The sequence below is a fragment of the Linepithema humile genome, chromosome 1, assembly GCF_040581485.1.
Source record: "Linepithema humile isolate Giens D197 chromosome 1, Lhum_UNIL_v1.0, whole genome shotgun sequence".
NCBI lineage: Eukaryota > Metazoa > Arthropoda > Insecta > Hymenoptera > Formicidae > Linepithema > Linepithema humile.
Window position 1 is genome coordinate 6,562,852 of NC_090128.1, and position 20,409 is coordinate 6,583,260.

Sequence of the window (20,409 nt, forward strand, 5' to 3'; positions counted from 1 at the left end):
CCACTTTGTGGAGAGATAAATTCAATTATACAAGCAATAGTTAACAGTATAATTAAAACATTGAGTAATCCATTTCAAAGCAATAATTTTAACACTCGACGTACATCTAAAGAAAAATTAACGAAATGTATTAATAATTTACAGTGAAACAGAGAATCATTCATTACATCTGAAAAAGAAAACGTAAATTATACAACACACAAGATAAAAAATAAACATAATCAAAGATTATGCAAAATCAATAATTAGATACATATAGCATAGTAAATTTAAATTATCTTAATTTTAGTTTTAGTCTATCGATTAGTAGGGTTTCATGCAGAGTGATCTCTTAAAAGCTGTTTACATGACATAACGTATATGTTATATTGCTCACTACTACCTTTCTCAGTGTTCGTTGACTTTTCAACGTGTGTAACATCGCGGAGAGATTTATGTTTAACATTCACAATTCAAAGCAAAGTTAGATGTATTATTCTTACAAAATTGCTCAACGTTACAAGTTCTTGTTCTTTCATTAATATATGAATTTAATATAAAGTGGTGAGTGATTATAAAAATAAAATATTTCTCTTCGAAAGTATTGGAAAATGTGCGTACAAATCACGAAAAATATAGCTCATATTCACGAAACCACATGTTTCAAAATTATTGATATTTTTTAAAAATGTGTTTTTTTCCTTTTTACACTACATAACCAAATACACAACAATTAATGATTCGCTATATTTGCTGAAATATTTAACAGTTATTATAAATTGATTACCAATGTAATATTTCTATAATCTGTAATAATTTTCATAATTATTAGTTATATCTTCTATTTTCAGACGACTTAAAATAATATTTCGCGTAGTCTAGGCACATACTTAAAAAAGGTAAACTACAAAATAATTTCAAATCTATCAGTTTTTGTTGCTAAAAAAAATATAAATGTTGGAACATATGTGATTAAAATATCCGTTTACGTGTAAATTGCGTTCGGTTCAAATTTTTCTCCAGAGAACACATTAAAGATGTAAATAAATTTATATTTCCATTAGTGCTTTAATGATTGTGCACATAATTTATATTCAGCTTAAAAAAACAATTTAAAAGTAATCTTGTCTCTATCTCATGCGTAGAAAGAAATGTATAACTCTAAAGACCAGTGGTTCTGAAAAACATTTTGTTGTTAACAAAAATAAGAAACAGATTTATTATAATTATGTTCACAAATTATCTAAACTTAACGTATTTCACACATTCTATTTATATATTTGAAAAAAAGTTTTTTTTCAGTGTATTATATTTCTTATATGATGTGTTCCTTATATTCAAAATTACATTTTTTTAAACTCTTTAGAAATTATTTAATTTCTTTTTCTGTATTTTTCAAAAAATTATTTGTATAATAAATGCAATTTTTTCAAATATTTATTTTCTTTTATTACATAAAAGTTAAGAGCTGAAAGTTGCAAATATATTTATCCTTTTCTGTCAAAACATATTTTTGTTACAGATCGAAATTCTATTTAAATTACAATAAAATGGCATTCCTACAATTTTTATTAAATGGCGTATTAGTGTTAATTGCTACAATAATTTTTTCTACTGCTGGCAATTCGAAATATGACACTGCAGTTAATGATAATTTGCAGAATTATGTGGTACCATTGGATTATAATGTAGAAATACGATATTATTTGAAAAACAATATCCTACTCGGCTTATGCAGTATTATTGTAAACATTAGCCGTCCCTTGGAATCTATAATGCTGCACTCCGTGCCTCTTAAAGTAATTGATGCGGTCTTGATTGACGATCAAAATAATGTTACGTATAAAAAAATTCATACAATTTTCAATGAAAAAGACGTTCTTACTCTTATTTTCGATACAGATTTATTACGTGCTACATATAAAATTTCAAACATAACTTTCAAAATGTATACCTTAAACATTACATATATGCGTAATATACAATATAATAGCAATACAAACAGTTTCATCAGACATACATATTTAAACGAATTAAACATAGGATATCAAAAGTAAGTTAAAATATTCAAAACATATCGTTGCATCGTAAATATTATTTGTCATCATTCCTTACCAACTATTATTATTATATTCACTGTTATCTTGGCACACCAGAAACTACATTATGCATACAAAAATAAAAGTTTAAAAATGATCACTAAAATATTATGCAAAACTACGCACAAAATTTATCGATTTCTTGACGTAAGAGTATACTTCAAATCATCACATTATACTTGATACAGAGAATCATAAAATCTCATTATAATTATTGAATTCTAATATTTTTTAATTAATTATAATTAATAATTTCTTCTTATGTAAATTGTATCATTAAAATATTATAGGTTGATCGAAACAGGTGTTGAGATAATAAAAGGTCGACAACTCTTTCCGTGCAGAAACGAGCTAGCTATCAAATCCACATTTAAAATTGCTGTCAAACACCATGAAAAGTTTACAGTTTTATCAAATATGCCTATACGAGCAAAATATAAAAACGACAGCACTATGATATGGACTGACTTTGAAAAATCATTTTTAATTTCTGCTCAAAACATAGCGGTTGTGATAACTACATTTACTAATAAAACAACTGTTCAGAATACAAATGTTACCATATGGTACAGACCAAGTGCTATGCAAAGTATTTTTACTGCAAGAATGATTATGGAAATCATTATGTACTATTTTAGACAAAACTACCCGATGGGATTATCAAAATTAGATATTGTTGTATCGTGGCATTCACAAGATGATAACGTTGCGACATATGGACTTCTTTTCCCAAGGTAATATTTAAAAGATAAACATATTTTCACATGTCGATGTGTAAATTAAAAGACAATTGAAATTCATACAATGTTACTTGTATTACACAGTAAAAAAACTACTTTTGCTTTGATTTTAAATAAAAAATTAAAATAATTATTCTTTACGTCAAATCATATTTTAACTGAGATTTCACTCTTGAAAACGTGCAAAATAACTGTACATGTTTTACTTTGAACAAATAAAGCAATTGCTACAAATTGTTTATTGCATCAATAATATTGAGTTGACTCATTGAAAATCTTCGTTGAATATTAAGTATATTTAGTATATTTTCATTCATGATAAATTTACTGTTGCCAAATTCCCTTTTATTTTTTTTATCTTTTGTAAATATATTCTGCTACTTTGTAAGTGAACGTTTGCTACATACACTTCATTTCATAAACAAATTATAAAATATTGTCTATTAACAATAAATATAAATAACAACACATAATTTTATAAATAATATATTAATCTTTCTTGCAATTGGTAAAAACTTTCAACGTAAATATGTTGCTTGAAAATGTTTTCTAGAGAAGTGGATATTATTTTTAATGAGAATTTTGATTACCGTATTCGTAAAAGGGAAATTGCACACATGATGGCGCGTCAATTGGCCTTTCTTTGGTCTTGTGATATATTACTTTCGTCAAAAGAAGGTTTCGCTACATTTTTCGGAGCGTACATCTTGAATGAGGTTGTATTACACATTTTTGAAAATGATATATACATTTTTATATTTTATGACAAATAAGCAAAAACTTAAAGCAGCGATCGACAGCGCTAAATGCATGTTGCTGATGCAATAACTTTCGATTAAATGTTAATTAAATGTTAATTTCAATATATCAAATTTTTCAGATATTCAAAGATTCTTACATGATGGATTTAATGGTTATACAAGCACAACTAGATCCTTTCCATTACGACATTCCTTCTACCACAGAATTTCAAGCCAACTCATTAATGCTTCCATTAAACAATACTATGAAATGTAAGTTGTAGAATATATGACTAAACAATTATATATAATTATCACTTTAATTTGTAAAGTAAATATAACATAATGTGATAAGTGTACTTAAATTTCTAAATTAAAAAGATTAAAATTAAAAAATATTTTTAAGGCCCAATAATTTAAACACCAAAAGGTTAATAAGAAGCAAAACAGCCATGCTGGATGGTCGCGTCTGCGTATTATACAAACATATATGTATATGATAACAACGTTTCGGCCAATATCAGGTTTTCTTCAGGTTTAAACATCAAATTATCGTGCATTATAAAATTAAGGAAAATGCTTCCAGTTAAAATCAACGCTTAAATTTATCATCGCACGCAAAATCTTCTTATTCTTTCGCATAGTGATTCTATTGCTGATGTCCAAGACCAGATAGTAATAATTTAACATTCTTTGTCGTAATAATTAAAACTAAAATATAAATAACAAGGAAAAATTGTTAATTAAAAAACTGCACTATCATATTGAAAATAAAAATAAGGACAACCAATAATATTCAGTTAAAAAAATACATACGTTAAAATATTACGTAACGTAATATATACGTAAAGGATGTATCTATCATCTGAATATTATTGGTTGCCCTTATTTTTATTTTCAATATGATGGTGCAGTTTTCCAGTTAACAATTTTTCCTTGTTATTTATATTTAAGTTTTAATTATTACGACTAAGAATATTAAATTATTGGTATCTGGTCATGGACATCATCAATAGAATCACTATGCGAAAGAATAAGAAGATTTTACGTGCTATGACAAATTTAAGCGTTGATTTTAATTGGAAGCACTTTCCTTAATTTTATAATGTACGATAATTTGATGTTTAAACCTGAAGAAGATCTAATAAAGGTCGAAAAGTTGTTATGTGTATGTATATGTCATGTATATGTTTGTATAATACACAGGCACGATCATCTAGCACTGGTTGTTTCGCTTCTTATTAACCTTTTGGTGTTTAAAAAAAATTTAATAAAAGTCTTTTTTTTTTTACGTTGAATTATAGTACAATTAAATAAATATAAATAAAAAAGTGTATTGCTAACAAATACAGAAATATTTAAGAAGAAAATTTTAAAAAATTTAACTAAACAAATACAACTATTAGTTAAATATATAAAATTAATAATAAAATTATAACAAATATTTGTTATTAAATAAAACACAATTTTAATTGTCACAGCATTCATAATGTGGCGTATGTTATACCATGTAATTCCTGATGTGTTTTGGACTGGTATCCGTCAATATATCGATAGACAGTGAGTAATAATACCGTAATATACTATAGCAATTACATAGGAAAATTGAACATAGCATAAATAACGTGTTTGCATTCTGTTATAACATACAGAGCAGTGACAAAAACTGTTTAAAAGCTGTAAAGCTACGTTGATCTATAAGTTTTCCAAAAATATATGTGATCTTTTGAAATTAAAATATGCTTTAATACAAACGATAATCAATTTCTAGTTTAAATAATAAAAATTCCACAGTTTTTAAAAATTTATATTTGCAATCATGAGTAAATCTAATCTTATTCGTTCTTTTATTAAAAATGTAAATATTCTATTTACATTAATAAAGTAAATAGAATATTTACATTAATAAATTTAAAGATTAAAAATTATAAAAACATAGGTTTGAAAATAAACAAATAGCATATTTTGTTTAATAATAATAGCCGTCGAGAGACAATTTGGTTATTGAAGAAATTTAATTCGATTTGAAGATTGCACTAGACAAAAAGAGATCATTTCTTAGAATGTGAAAAAAGATATCTTTCATATAAATCGTATTATGCAAAATGTATAACTAATAATACTCATATAAATGAAAATTTAATAAATTAAATTTGAGTAGTAATTTTTATAAAAGAAGTTATTCCAATGTTCACTTTTAAATCATTTTTAACCTTTAGTCGTAATTATTCAAGCACGACAACACCAGATGATTTATGGACCACTATACAAACTATTCACGAAGCTAAACTCCCAAGTCATGAACCCCACCTATTTTTAAAAAATATAATAAAAAGTTGGATAACGAAGAAGTATTACTTTGTTTTGTACATGACACGAAATTATAGAAATTTGACTGCGGTGATAAATTACATTCTATCTCCTTATCTATTAGCTAAAGATAAGACAGAAAGCTGGATACCTGTAACGTATACGACGCAATTGTCTGTTAACTATTACAATAATGATAGTTTTTTCTGGCTGACCTCGCATAATTTTAGTCGCGTAATTCCAGTGATTGACAGAAACGGTATTGTTTTACTCAATATAAAACAAATTGGTAAATATTGAACAATAAATATAAGTATGCTTTCTCTCTCTTTAATTGAAGTTTTTTTATAAAATTGCTTTACTTCTCGTTTATTCATAATCTTTCAGTTTAATTAAACACAATTATTGAAAATTGATGATTAAATATGTAGCTATAATAACATAAAAATTTTAAAAAACTTTGTGCCCAACTTAAATTTTGAAAGTTAATTACTAATTTCAAGAAAATTTGTATTAGATGTGTTTTACACAATTTCTTTGAAACAATTTTTTCAAAAATGAATAATTTGATAAGATTTTCATATTAAAACAAATCTTATGTGTGTAAAAATATTATTTAATAAGTTCTTGGTTAATATACCGTAATAAAACAAATATTCTTTTGTATGATAGGATACTATCGCGTCAATTACGATTTTAAAAACTGGAAAAGACTTATGGACTACTTAAATTCTGAAAATTATACCAAAATACATGTTCTCAATCGCGCTCAAATCATAGATGACGCATTTTATTTCTTATTACAACGACAATTTGATTACGATGACTTCTGGCATCTTACGAGCTTTCTTCTTCGAGACATAAATTTTGTAACATGGTATCCTATGTTTAAAGTTTTCGAATCCTTGTCATGCATGGTTCCATTTCATTATAATGACGACGCAAAAGTAATAATAGATTTCTATGAAAAAGAGTTACATTTTTACATACTGTATAATAAAAAAACCAACAATTTTTAATTTAAATTTAACGATTTTTAGGAAAAAATAAGAAGCATGATAGATCAACTTCTTACAACAATAGGATACAATTACACTGAAATATATGCATTTGATCTTAATATATCTTTAAGAGAAGAAGCTGTAAAATGGGCATGTACTCTAGGTGTACCTGCGTGCCGTAGTAAAGCTGCTTCTGAGTTAAATAATGAGCTTGAAAATTTTGTAAAAAACAAGTAAACCGCTTCACAATCGCAATCTTTATATAATTAAAATTTTGTTGAATTTTTTAATTATGCTGGATAAATTATTTTATCATTAGCTTATCACAATATAAGTTAATTTGTGAAATAATATAATAATATAATGTAGTAAAAAATATTCTTTTTTGTAATGCAGTAATACCATAGGGAAGAAATGGATATTTTGTTATGGTTCGATAGCAGCAAACAACACAATTTGGTTCAAGATGTTATCCAAATTCAATGAAATAAATGATGACAGATTTTTGGAATATTTAACGTGCTTTGAAAATGTTGCTATTATTTCTAATTATTTAAAACAAATAATACTTGGAGATATTCAGTTACCAAGAAATACGCGTGCTAGCGTATTTCTTAGCATTGTTGAGAAACATGCAAAAAAAAATGCAGTGCTTTCTATTATTTTGAAGAATCTTAGAAACGTCACACTCACTTCAAACTGGTAATAATATTGTTTTTTAAATATATTTCTATATTTTTATCTCTTAATTTTTAACATATATAATAATAATTAGTTATTAATATATGTTATATATACTAAATTTAAAAAATTTTACATTGTTTTTGTAGGAAAAATGACGAATTTGCAACATTAATTGTAATTATTACGCATGTGTATTCCACAAATCACATGGATATGGTATATTTTTTTAACTTTACACTCATATCTCATTTTTTGTTTTCGAAATATGGAACTAATTTATATCTACATATATTTGTGTTACATATATGATATATTTGATGAGAATTACACTATGTACTGTAAATTATGTTCTGCCAAATTGCAGTGCGAGAAATTTGCATTTGTAGATATCATTGAAATAATTTGTTCTAGATAACTAATTACATAATGCAGTACAGTCCAATGCCAGCACGTCGAGCTATTGAAATGAAATTAAACAAACGAAGATCGGAATACAGAAAACTATACGGAAACTATGGACGCTTTGGTTATTAAATCCATCGTTTTTAATTTCTTAATATTATTATTATCTGTAATGCTATAAATTTTGAATAATGCAGATATTTACATTTTCTTTGATGTGTAATAAAGACAATAATGTTAATAACTGATACGATTATGAATAAAAATAAACACACAAAGGCGTGCGTGAACATCTAACAATAATAATTTATGGTTAAAAAAAATTAACGCTTTTACGCAGTCAGTCAAACAATTTAATAATTTATGGTTCGTTCTTTTGATAGAATTGGATTTTGTAATTCGTATTGTTTGTATCATATTGTAAAAATTAACGCTTTTACGCAGTCAGTCAATATTGAAATTGATTGAACTAAATATTTTATTTCCTAAAAAATTAATTTTATTGTACAAGAAAATTTTTATTTTTATTTCAAAATATTATGTATATACATATTATATCACAACTGCGTTGCAATTTAATTTTTATACTTTAAATATGTAGATTTATCTTATTACATATCATGATTTCCGTTTTCGTTTATCGATAGTATTTCATATTGATTTTGAGTAACCTTTTAAAAGCTGTTTACATGGCATAACATATATATTATATCGCTGACTAATATCTTTCTCAGTGTTTGACATGTTCGACTTTTCGATACGTGTAATATCATGAATAGATTTACATATCTTTGACATTCATTTCAATTCAAGTTAGACGTAGTTAGACGTTAGACGCGAAGTTAGACGTATTATTCTTCCAAAATTGTTCAGCGTTATAAATTCTTGTATTTTAATTAATACACGATTTCAATATATAGGTAAGTAACTCAGTCCATAGTGAGTAACTTAGAAAAACTATATATTTCTCTTTGATAATATAGAAAAATGTACGTATAAATGACATGTACAACTTCATTTTCTCGAAATCATATATTTCAGAATTACCGACATGTTTCTCTTAATATTTGTTCTTTTTCTTTTTACGCTGCATAATCAGATATGCAGCGATTAATGATTTACTGTAATCGTCTAAAAACTGCTTCAATAGTTATCATAAATTGAATAGAATGTATAAGTCCAATACGCGTAAGATTAATAGTATTATCTTTCAATTCCAAACAATTTCAAATAATATTTAGTGTAAGCACATACTCGAAAAAAAAAAACTACAAAATAATTTCAAATCCATTAGTTTTTCTTGCAAAAAAAGAATATACATGCTGGAACATATGTGATTAAAATATCCGTTTATGTGTAAATTGCGTTCGGTTCAAATTTTTCTCCAGAGAACACATTAAAGATATAAATAAATCTATACTTCCATTAGTTAGTGGATTATTGATTGTACACATTATTTATGTCCAGCTTCAAAAAACAATTTAAAAGTAATGTTGTTTCCGTGTCATCCGTAGAAGGAAATATATAACTCTAAAAACGAGTGGTAGCAGAAAAATATTTTGTCATTAATAGAAATGAGAAATAGATTTATTTTAATTATGTTCACATATTATAAAAATTTAACGTATTTTACACATTTTATTTGTATATTTAAGAAAAAGTTTTCAGTATATTATATTTTCATGATACTATAATTATATGATTATACAATATTTTCACTATGTGTTCTTTTATATTAAAAATTATATTTTTTAGAAAACTTCAAAATTTTATTTTTGTTTCTTTTTCGACTTTATTTCTTTCTCTGCATTTTTCACAAAAATTTATTCGTATAAATAAATGCAATGTTTTCAATATTTATTTCTTTTTGTCACATAAAAGTTAAGAGCTAAGTGTTGCGAATATATTTACTCTTCCTTCACATAAAATATTTTTGTTACAGGTCAAAATTCTATTTAAATTACAATAAGATGGCATTCCAAAAATTTTTGTTAAATGGCGCATTAGTGTTAATTGTTACAATAACTTTTCCTACTGCTGACAATACGAAATATGTCACTGCAGTTAATGATAATATGCAGGATTATGTGATACCATTGGATTATAATGTAGAAATACAATATTTGTTGGAAGACAATATCTTACTCGGTTTATGCAGTATTATAATAAACATTAGCAGTCCCACGCAATCTATGATGCTGCACTCCGTGCCTATTATAGTAATTGACGCGCTCTTAATTGACGCTAACAATGAATATACGTATAAACTAAAGGACCACGAAAATATCAAGGGTAAAAACATTGTTGCTCTTAATTTCTATCAACATTTATATCGTGCTACGCATAACGCACTTTATGCTCCTGCTAACTATACTTTAAACATGACATATATGCGTAATATACATGAAAACAAAGATAGTTTCTTCAGATATGCATATTTAACGGAAGAAGTAGAAAATCAAAAGTAAGTTAAAATATTTGAAACATATCGTTGTATAAATATGTTATTATTCTTTACAAAGTATTAACGTTATTTTCACCGTTATCTTGAAAATACCGTTCGTCCAGAAAATACATGCATAAAAAAATAAAATTTTAAAAATAATCACTGAAATATTATGCAAAACTACGCACAAAATTTATCGATTTCTATAGATGTTAAAGTATAATCCTTAAACCATCATACTTAAGACAGAGAATCATAAAATCTCATTATAATTTTATAATTGTAATATTTTTCACTTAATTATAATTAATAATTTTTTCTTATGTAAATTGTGTCACCAAAATATTGTAGGTTAATTGAAACAGATGTTGTGATATTGAAGGCCCGACAACTCTTTCCGTGCAGAAACGACCTAGCTATCAAATCCACATTTAAAATTGCTGTCCAACACCATAAAAAGTTTACAGTTTTATCAAATATGCCTATACAAGCAAAATATAAAGATGACAGCACTATGATATGGACTGACTTTGAAAAATCATTTTTAATGTCTGCCCAACACATAGCGGTTGTGATAACTACGTTTACTAATCGTACAATTGCTCAGAATACAAATGTTACCATATGGTGCAGACCAAGGGCTTGGCAACGTGTTGATTACGCAAAAAAGATTATGGAACAGATTGTGTCCTATTTTATACTAAAATACCCAATGGGATTATCAAAATTGGATGTTGTTGTATTGTGGCATTCACAAGATGATAACGTTGCGACATATGGACTTCTTTTCCCAAAAAGTAATATTTAAAAGATAAACATATTTTTATATGTTGATGTGTAAATTAAAAGACAATCAAAATTCATACAATGTTACTTGTACTACACAGTAAAAAATTACTTTTGCTTTCATTTCAAATGGAAAATTAAAATAATTATTCTTTACGTCAAATCATATTTTAATTGAGATTTTACTCTTGAAAACATGCAAAATAACTGTATACGTTTCACTGTGCACAAATCAAGCGATTGCTACAAATCTTTTATTGCATCAATAATATTGAGTTGACTCATCGAAAGTCTTTTTTAAATATTAAGTTTATTTTTATTCATGACATTACTATTGCCGAAATGTGTCAAATTCTTTTTTATTTTTTTTGTGAATATTCTTAATATTTTCTGTATACAGTTATGTAAGTAAACATTTATTACATACACTTTATTTCATAGACAAATGATAAAGTATTGGCAATTAACAAGAAGTATAAATAACAACACACAATTTTATAAATAATATATGAATCTTTCGTGCAATTGGTAAAAACTTTCAATGTAAGTATGTTGCTTGAAAATGTTTTTTAGAGAAGTGGATATTATTGATGAGACACTTGATCATCTATTTCGTAGAAGGGAAATTGTACACATGATAGCGCGACAATTGGCATTTCTTTGGTCTTATGATGTATTACTTTGGTCAAAAGAAGGTTTTGCTTCATTTTTCGGAGCGTACATCTTGAATGAGGTTGTATTACACATCTTTGAAAATAATATATACATTTTTTATTTTATAACAAACAAGCAAAAGCTTAAAACAGCGATCGATAGCGCTAAATGCATGTTGCTGATGCAATGACTTTTCAATTAAATGTTAATTTTAACATATCAAATTTTCCAGATATTCAAAGATTATTACATGATGGATTTAATGGTCATACAAACACAACTAGATTCTTTTCATTACGATACTCCTTCTACCACAGTTTCTGAAGCTAACTCATTAGTGCTTCCATTAAACAATATGAAATGTAAGTTGTAAAATATATGACAAAACAACTATATATGATTACCACTTTATTTTGTAAAGTAAATATAACATAATGTAATAAGTGTACTTATATTTATAAATTTAAAAAAATCTAATAAAATTTTTTTTTAGTTGTATTACAGTATGATTAATCAAATATAAATTAAATTTTTTATATAATTTAAATAAGTATAAATAAAAAAATGTTTTGCTATTAAATTCAAAAATATTTAAGAAAAAAATTTAAGAAAATATAACTATAAACAAATTTAATTTTCATTTATATGTATATAAAAATAATAATAAAAGTATAACAAGTTTTTATTAAATAATACAAACATTTAATTTGTCATAGCATTCATAATATGGCGAATGTTATACCATCTAATTCCAGATGTGTTTTGGAGTGGTATCCATCAATATATCGATAAACAGTAAGTAATAATGCCCTCACAGAGAAAATTTTATATCAAAAATTACTATGTACGGCATTAACCACGGACTACGAACGCTGGGGACCGAAAATTTTCACTATGTTTCACATGTGAAAAACATAGTAAAAATTTTTATAATTCCTTCATGGTCCACGGCTACTATCGTACAAAGTAATTTTTGATATAAAATTTTTTCCGTGCTAATATATAGGTACTATAGCAATTACATAGAAAAATTAAACATTGCATAAATAACGTGTTTGCATTCTGCTATAACATACAGAGCAAAGACAAAAACTGTTTCAATGCTGTAGAGCTTCGTTGATCTAAAAGTTTTCCAAAAATTTATGTGATCTTTTGAAATTAAAATATACTTTAATATAAACGGTATAATCAAGTCAAATAATAAAACTTCAACAATTTTTAAAAACTGATATTTGCAATCATGAGTAAATCTAATCTTATTCGTTCTTTTATTAAAAATGTAAATATTCTATTTACATTAATAAATTTAAAGATTAAATATAAAGACATAGGTCTAAAAATAAACACTTAACATGTTTTGTTTAATAATAATTTCCGTCGAGAGACCATTTATTAAAGCAATTTAATTCGACTTAAAGATTGCACTAAACAAAAAGGGATCATTTCGTAGTCTGTGAAAAGAGACACCTTTCATATATACCGTATTATGTCAAACGTATAACTAATAATGTTCACATAAATTAATATGACTACTTAATTTAATAAATTAAATTAAGTAGTCATATTAATTTTTAATTTAATTTAAATTAATTTTTAATTTAATAAATTAAATTAAGTAGTCATATTAATTTTTATTATAATTTTTTATAAAAGAAGTTTACTTTTAAATCATTTTTAACTTTTTAATCGTAATTATTCAAGCACCACAACACCAGATGATTTATGGACCACTATGGAAACTATTCACAAAGCTAAACTCCCAAGTCATGAACCCCACCTATTTTTAAAAAATATAATAAAAAGTTGGATAACGAAGAAGTATTATTCTGTTCTGAACATGACACGAAATGATGAAAATTCGAGTATAGCGATAGATTTCATTCTATCTCCCTATCTAAAAGCTAATGAGAAGACAAAAAGCTGGATACCTGTAACATATACGATGCAATGGTCTGTTAAGTATAACATTAGTGATAGATTGTTCTGGCTGACCTCGCATAGTTTGAGGCGCGTAATTCCAGTGATTGACAAAAACGATTTTATTTTACTCAATATAAAACAAACTGGTAAATATTGAACAATAAATATAAGTGTGCTTTCTCTTTCTTTACGTAATTAAAGTTTTATTAAAAATTTGCTTTACTTCTCGTCTATTGATAATCTTTCAATTTAATTGACACAATTATTGAAAACTGGTGGTTAAATATGTAGCTATCATTACATACAAATTTTTAAAAACTTTGTGCCCAACTTAATTTTCAAAGTTAATTACTAATTTAAAGAAAATTTGTATTAGACGTGTTTTATACAATTTTTTTAAAACAATTTGTTAACAAATGAGTAATTAGAAAAGATATTTAGATAAAAACGCGATTTTGTGTGTGTAATTTTTTAATAAATTCTTCGTTAATATACCGTAATGATTAAAACAATTATTCTTTTGTATATTAGGATACTATCGTGTCAATTACGATGAGAGAACCTGGTACAATCTTATCCACTTCTTAAATTCTGAAAATTATACGAAAATACATGTTCTCAACCGCGCTCAATTAATCGATGATGCGTTTTATCTCTTGTTACAAAAACAATTCAATTATAAAATGTTTTGGGAATTTACGAGATCCGTGTTACGTGATATGAATTTCGTAACATGGTATCCTATGTTTAAAGTTTTCGAGTCCATGTCGTGTAGATTTCCACTTGATTATGGTATGGACGCAAAGGTAGGTAATGATAGATTTCTATAAAAAAGAGTTACTTATTAGATACTGCACACTAAAAAAAAAACAATCAGCAGTGTTTAATTGAAATTAACCAATTTTTAGATACAAATGAGAACCATGATGTTGCCACTTCTTGAAAAAATAGGATACTTACACAATCAGAGTGACAATCTACTTATTGATATTGTATATTTAAGAGAAGAAGCTGTGAAATGGGCATGTATGCTTAACGTTATTGACTGCCGAAAAGAAGCTGCTAAGATTCTAAGTCGAGATCTTGACAATAATAAACATAGCGGGTAAGCCGCTTTATAACCAAAATATTCATATAATCAAAATGTTGATGCATTTTTGCATTATACTGGATAAATATTTTTATTATTAACTTTTCACAATATTAATTAATTTGTAGTAAAAAATATTTTTTTTTTGTAATGTAGTATTTTGAGAACGGGAGAAAAATGGATATACTGTTATGGTTTCGATGAGCTTACAAACCTTAAAGTAAACAAATCTCAAGATTTAATAATAATAGACAAGCATTATGCATCAATGCTGTTGAGATTCCAAGCAACGAATGATAATAGATATTTGGAATACCTAACTTGCACTAAAAGTGATTATGTTATTTTGCTGTATTTGTCGCTACTAGCACACGAAGATGCTTCCAAAGAAAATCAGTTACAAGGAAATGTACGTGCTAGCGCATTTCTTAGTGTTATTGAGAAACATGCAGAAAATGATAAAGTGCTTTCTTTTCTTTTTGAAAATTTTGCAAATATAACATTCAGTTCAAATAGGTAATAATATATTTTTAATATATCTCTGTACTTATATCTCTTAATCTTTAATATATATTATAATAATTAATTATTTTAACATATCTTATATTTATTTAATAAATTTATTGGTTTTTACTTTGTTTTGTAGAAAAAATGACATAATTGCAATATTAATCGTAGCTATTACAAATATAAGTAACAAAGTCCTCATAACAAAGGTATATATTTTGAACTTTACACTAATACGGGAAGTTGGGTTAAAACGGACTACACCTAAAAAAATGGCCATATTTTTTATGTTAATGATTTATTTATTATATTATATTATGTTTATATTAATAATTTATTTATTATATAAATTTACAATTGTTATTAAGATTTTTATAAGACTAATTTTAGTCCGTCTTATCCCACGTGCGGAAAAATGAACAATCTCGTGAAAAAAAAACAAGAAACTGTTAATAAAAAAAAAAAGAGATGTTTTAATTTTGCTTTATAAAGGTAAAAAATAAGTAGATTGGTATAATGGGATGGGATCGTCTCTTTGATTTTGATAGTTGTATATCATCAAAAATTATTTCCTCAGAACAAAAAAGTAAATCTTTAGACAATATATTGAACATGTAATCTATAAAATATATGTCTACTCAAAGCAAATATAACCAGAAAAATATTATTTACTAATACTAATATTTAAACTTGTCTATTTTACCCCACAAGACAACATCAATATTAACTTATTTTTATTTATTTGTATTAAAATTATTTTTAAAATGTAGTTAATAAAATATTATTTTTAAATAACCAGAAAAAAGGGACTTAATAAAAAATTTTTAAATAATAAATTTTACAATAATAGCACTCAAAATGCAATGTTAAGAAATTAAATCACGAGATCTATTTGCAAAAATTTGACGTTTCTTTGCAAATAACTCACGATAGTTTTATGGTATAATAATGAAACTTTTTAACAGTTAAAAATATTTAAAAAATGCTTATTTTGTGTTCATCCAGCAGTTAGAGGCCCACATTAACAAAATCTGGGACCATTTTACCCCCAGACAGCACAACATATCCAAAAGACGTCCAAAAGATATCCCGAAGACGTTTTTGGAACGACAGGACGTCCTCTGGATATCCTTTGGATGTATTTTGGACATGTGTGCTGTCTGGGCCCTGTGATCCATTTTATCCCACCTTCAGCTAGAGTCATTTATCGTCTTCTAAATATGAAACATATTTATATCTATATATTTTATATTATATTTTTTTACATACTTAATATGGAATATATTATGTATTGTAAATTACGTTCTGCCAAACTGCAATGTAAAAAATTTTATATTTATAGATATAATTGGAATAATTTGTTTCAGTTAACTGATTACGTAACGCATCATTATGCAAAACAAATAGTTGAAGTTGTTAAAAGAAAAATAAAGAAACGAGATTGGGAATACCGTAGACTATGCCAAAACTTCAACAGCATACTAACATAAGTGAAAATGAAAGTGAATTATTTGAAGCAATACAAGACGACAAATTCACTTGTTGCTCACATATAATCATATATCGATAACTTTTATAATTTCTTTTTTAACAAATAATATTTGTATATTTGAAATTAATTAGTTTTTATTCTTAATTAGTTTTAACATCTTAATTATTATTAATATTTCTAATACTATAAATTTTGAAAAACGCAGATATTTGCATTCTTTGATGTGTAATAAAGACAATAATGTTAATAACCGATACGATTATGAATTAAAATAAAAACACAAAGGCGTGCGCAAACAATAATTTAACAATTTAATAACTTATGGCCCGTTCTCTTGATAGAATTTTGTTATTAAATGTATATTATTTGTATCATATTGTAAAGAAATAACGCTTTTACGCAGTCAGTCAATATAGAAGTTGAATGAATTAAATATTTTATTTTATAAATGATTAATTTTATTGCACACAGAAAATATTAATTTTTATTTTAAAATATTATATATACAATATTATAACTGCGTCGAAATTTAATTTTTGTATTTTTAATGTACTTAAGGTAGTGTAGATTTATTTCATTATATATCATGATTTTTGTTCTCGTCTATCTATTAGTACCCAGACAACACGCATGCTTAGGGTGCGTTCGGGGAGACGCTATTAGCGCTATTTAGCGCTATCGACTGTTCACGGAGCTAGCTAGTAGTGCTACCAAACGCAATTATGACGTCATTAATGGTAGTGTGATACGTCATAACTGCGCGCTATCAACGCTATTCTTTCCGAGGTAGTGTGTTGGTAGCGTTAGCGTTTGCGAGCTCCGTGAACAGCAATAGCATAGCGTGGTAGCGCGCTTCTGCTAATAAAAATGGAACAAGATCGTAAAAAAACAATGTTAACAGCAGTAGCACTTATAATGCAAGAATTAATAGATTCATCGTCTGACAGTGATGATGGTGAAGAATGAAAAATTATAGAATAGAGTATAATGTAAGGAAACATGTACCATGTCTCAACATTAAAAATTAAAATATCGGCATTTCTCATATTTTCCGTTGAATTATCAGATGAATGTTTGTAACAAAATTAGGTTTTATTTTTATTTATTATATATTATACTTTAGATGTGTAGATTTATTTTATTATTTACATATCATATTTTCTATTTTCTGGCTTCTGTTTACATGGCATAACGTATATATTATATCGCTCACTAATATCTTCCTCAGTGTTCGACTTTTCGATACGTGTGATATCAAGAATAGATTTACATATCTTTGACATTCATTTCAATTCAAAGCGAAGTTAGATATATTATTCTTCCAAAATTGTTCAACGTTATAAATTCTTGTATTTTAATTAATACACGATTTCAATATATAGGTGAGTAACCCAGTCCATAGTGAGTAACTCAGAAAAACTATATATTTCTCTTTGATAATATAGAAAAATGTACGTATAAATGACATGTACAGCTTCATTTTCTCAAAATCACATATTTCAGAATTACCGACATGTTTCTCTTAATATTTGTTCTTTTTCTTTTTACGCTGCATAATCAGATATGCAGCGATTAATGATTTACTGTAATCGTCTAAAAATTGCTTTAATAGTTCCATAAATTGAATAAAATGTATTAGTCCGATATGCGTAAGATTATTAGTATTATCTTTCAATTCCAAACAATTTCAAATAATATTTAGTGTAAACATATACTCGAAAAAAAAACTACAAAATAATTTCAAATCCATTAGTTTTTCTTGCTAAAAAAGAATATACATGCTGGAACATATGTGATTAAAATATCCGTTTACGTGTAAATTGCGTTTGGTTCAAATTTTTCTTCAGAGAACACATTAAAGATATAAATAAATTTATATTTCCATCAGTTAGTGCTTTAATGATTGTGCACATAATTTATATTCAGCTTAAAAAAACAATTTAAAAGTAATCTTGTCTCTATGTCATGCATAGAAAGAAATGTATAACTCTAAAGACCAGTGGTTCTGAAAAACATTTTGTTGTTAACAAAAATAAGAAATAGATTTATTATAATTATGTTCACAAATTATCTAAACTTAACGTATTTCACACATTCTATTTGTATATTTGAAAAAAAGTTTTTTTTCAGTGTATTATATTTCTTATATGATGTGTTCCTTATATTCAAAATTACATTTTTTTAAACTCTTTAGAAATTATTTAATTTCTTTTTCTGTATTTTTCAAAAAATTATTCGTATAATAAATGCAATTTTGTCAAATATTTATTTTCTTTTGTTACATAAAAGTTAAGAGCTGAAAGTTGCAAATATATTTATCCTTTTCTGTCAAAACATATTTTTGTTACAGATCGAAATTCTATTTAAATTACAATAAGATGGCATTCCTACAATTTTTATTAAATGGCGCATTAGTGTTAATTGCTACAATAATTTTTTCTATTGCTGACAATTCGAAATATGACACTGCAGTTAATGATAATTTGCAGAATTATGTGGTACCATTGGATTATAATGTAGAAATACGATATTATTTGAAAAACAATATCTTACTCGGCTTATGCAGTATTATTGTAAAAATTAACCGTCCCTTGGAATCTATAATGCTGCACTCCGTGCCTCTTAAAGTAATTGATGCGGTCTTGATTGACGATAAAAATAATGTTACGTATAAAAAAATTCATACAATTTTCGAAAAAGACGTTCTTACTCTTATTTTCGATAGAGATTTATTACGTGCTACATATAAAATTTCAAACATAACTTTCAAAATGTATACCTTAAACATTACATATATGCGTAATATACAATATAATAGCAACACAAACAGTTTCATCAGACATACATATTTAAACGAATTAAACATAGGATATCAAAAGTAAGTTAAAATATTTAAAACATATCGTTGCATCGTAAATATTATTTGTCATCATTCCTTACAAACTATTATTATTATATTCACTGTTATCTTGGCACACCAGAAACTACATTATGCATACAAAAATAAAAGTTTAAAAATGATCACTAAAATATTATGCAAAACTACGCACAAGATTTATCGATTTCTTGACGTAAGAGTATACTTCAAATCATCACATCATACTTGATACAGAGAATCATAAAATCTCATTATAATTATTGAATTCTAATATTTTTGAATTAATTATAATTAATAATTTTTTCTTGTGTAAATTGTATCATTAAAATATTATAGGTTGATCGAAACAGGTGTTGAGATAATAAAAGGTCGACAACTCTTTCCGTGCAGAAACGAGCTAGCTATTAAATCCACATTTAAAATTGCTGTCAAACACCATGAAAAGTTTACAGTTTTATCAAATATGCCTATACGAGCAAAATATAAAAACGACAGCACTATGATATGGACTGACTTTCAAAAATCATTTTTAATGTCTGCCCAACACATAGCGGTTGTGATAACTACGTTTACTAATCGTACAATTGCTCAGAATACAAATGTTACCATATGGTGCAGATCAAGGGCTTGGCAACGTGTTGATTACGCAAAAATAATTATGGAAAAGATTGTGTCCTATTT

General features: G+C 26.0%; 1 protein-coding gene and 1 long non-coding RNA gene across 7 annotated transcripts; both read left to right on the plus strand.

Moving 5' to 3' along the window:
- Positions 1–282: 282 nt before the first annotated feature.
- Positions 283–18,665, plus strand: LOC105679696 (glutamyl aminopeptidase-like). 6 transcript variants are annotated; one of them, XR_010891708.1, is made up of 15 exons: positions 286–543; positions 831–878; positions 1,502–2,032; positions 2,369–2,812; positions 3,372–3,534; positions 3,699–3,831; positions 5,040–5,118; positions 5,778–6,157; positions 6,541–6,815; positions 6,909–7,102; positions 7,266–7,571; positions 7,700–7,769; positions 7,965–8,875; positions 9,898–10,419; positions 10,753–11,459. XR_010891708.1 is itself a non-coding variant. In XM_067361154.1 (12 exons), the coding sequence occupies exons 4-12, from the start codon at positions 11,750–11,752 to the stop codon at positions 16,846–16,848; spliced, it is 1,770 nt and encodes a 589-aa protein (XP_067217255.1). In that variant the 5' UTR covers positions 8,083–8,875; positions 9,898–10,419; positions 10,753–11,198; positions 11,629–11,749; the 3' UTR covers positions 16,849–18,665. The 6 variants fall into 6 exon arrangements, 2 of the variants coding, with proteins under 2 accessions (XP_067217254.1, XP_067217255.1); XR_010891710.1 differs by lacking the exon at positions 10,753–11,459 and having other exon boundaries at positions 283–543; positions 1,502–1,814; positions 9,898–10,092; XR_010891709.1 differs by lacking the exon at positions 10,753–11,459 and having other exon boundaries at positions 287–543; positions 5,793–6,157; positions 9,898–10,092.
- Positions 18,666–18,698: 33 nt separating this feature from the next.
- LOC137001934 (uncharacterized) lies at positions 18,699–20,312 on the plus strand. Its single transcript, XR_010891748.1, has 2 exons — positions 18,699–19,728; positions 20,065–20,312. It is a non-coding gene; the product is annotated as an uncharacterized lncRNA (long non-coding RNA).
- The last annotated feature ends 97 nt before the right edge of the window (positions 20,313–20,409 follow it).

Coding starts and splice junctions, on each gene's coding strand:
- LOC105679696 (XM_067361153.1), top strand. CDS start 1,530: ATGGCATTCCTACAATTTTTATTAAATGGCGTATTAGTGTTAATTGCT. Junction 2,033..2,368: donor TTAAACATAGGATATCAAAA/GTAAGTTAAAAT, acceptor AAAATATTATAG/GTTGATCGAAACAGGTGTTG. Junction 3,832..5,039: donor ATTAAACAATACTATGAAAT/GTAAGTTGTAGA, acceptor TAATTGTCACAG/CATTCATAATGTGGCGTATG.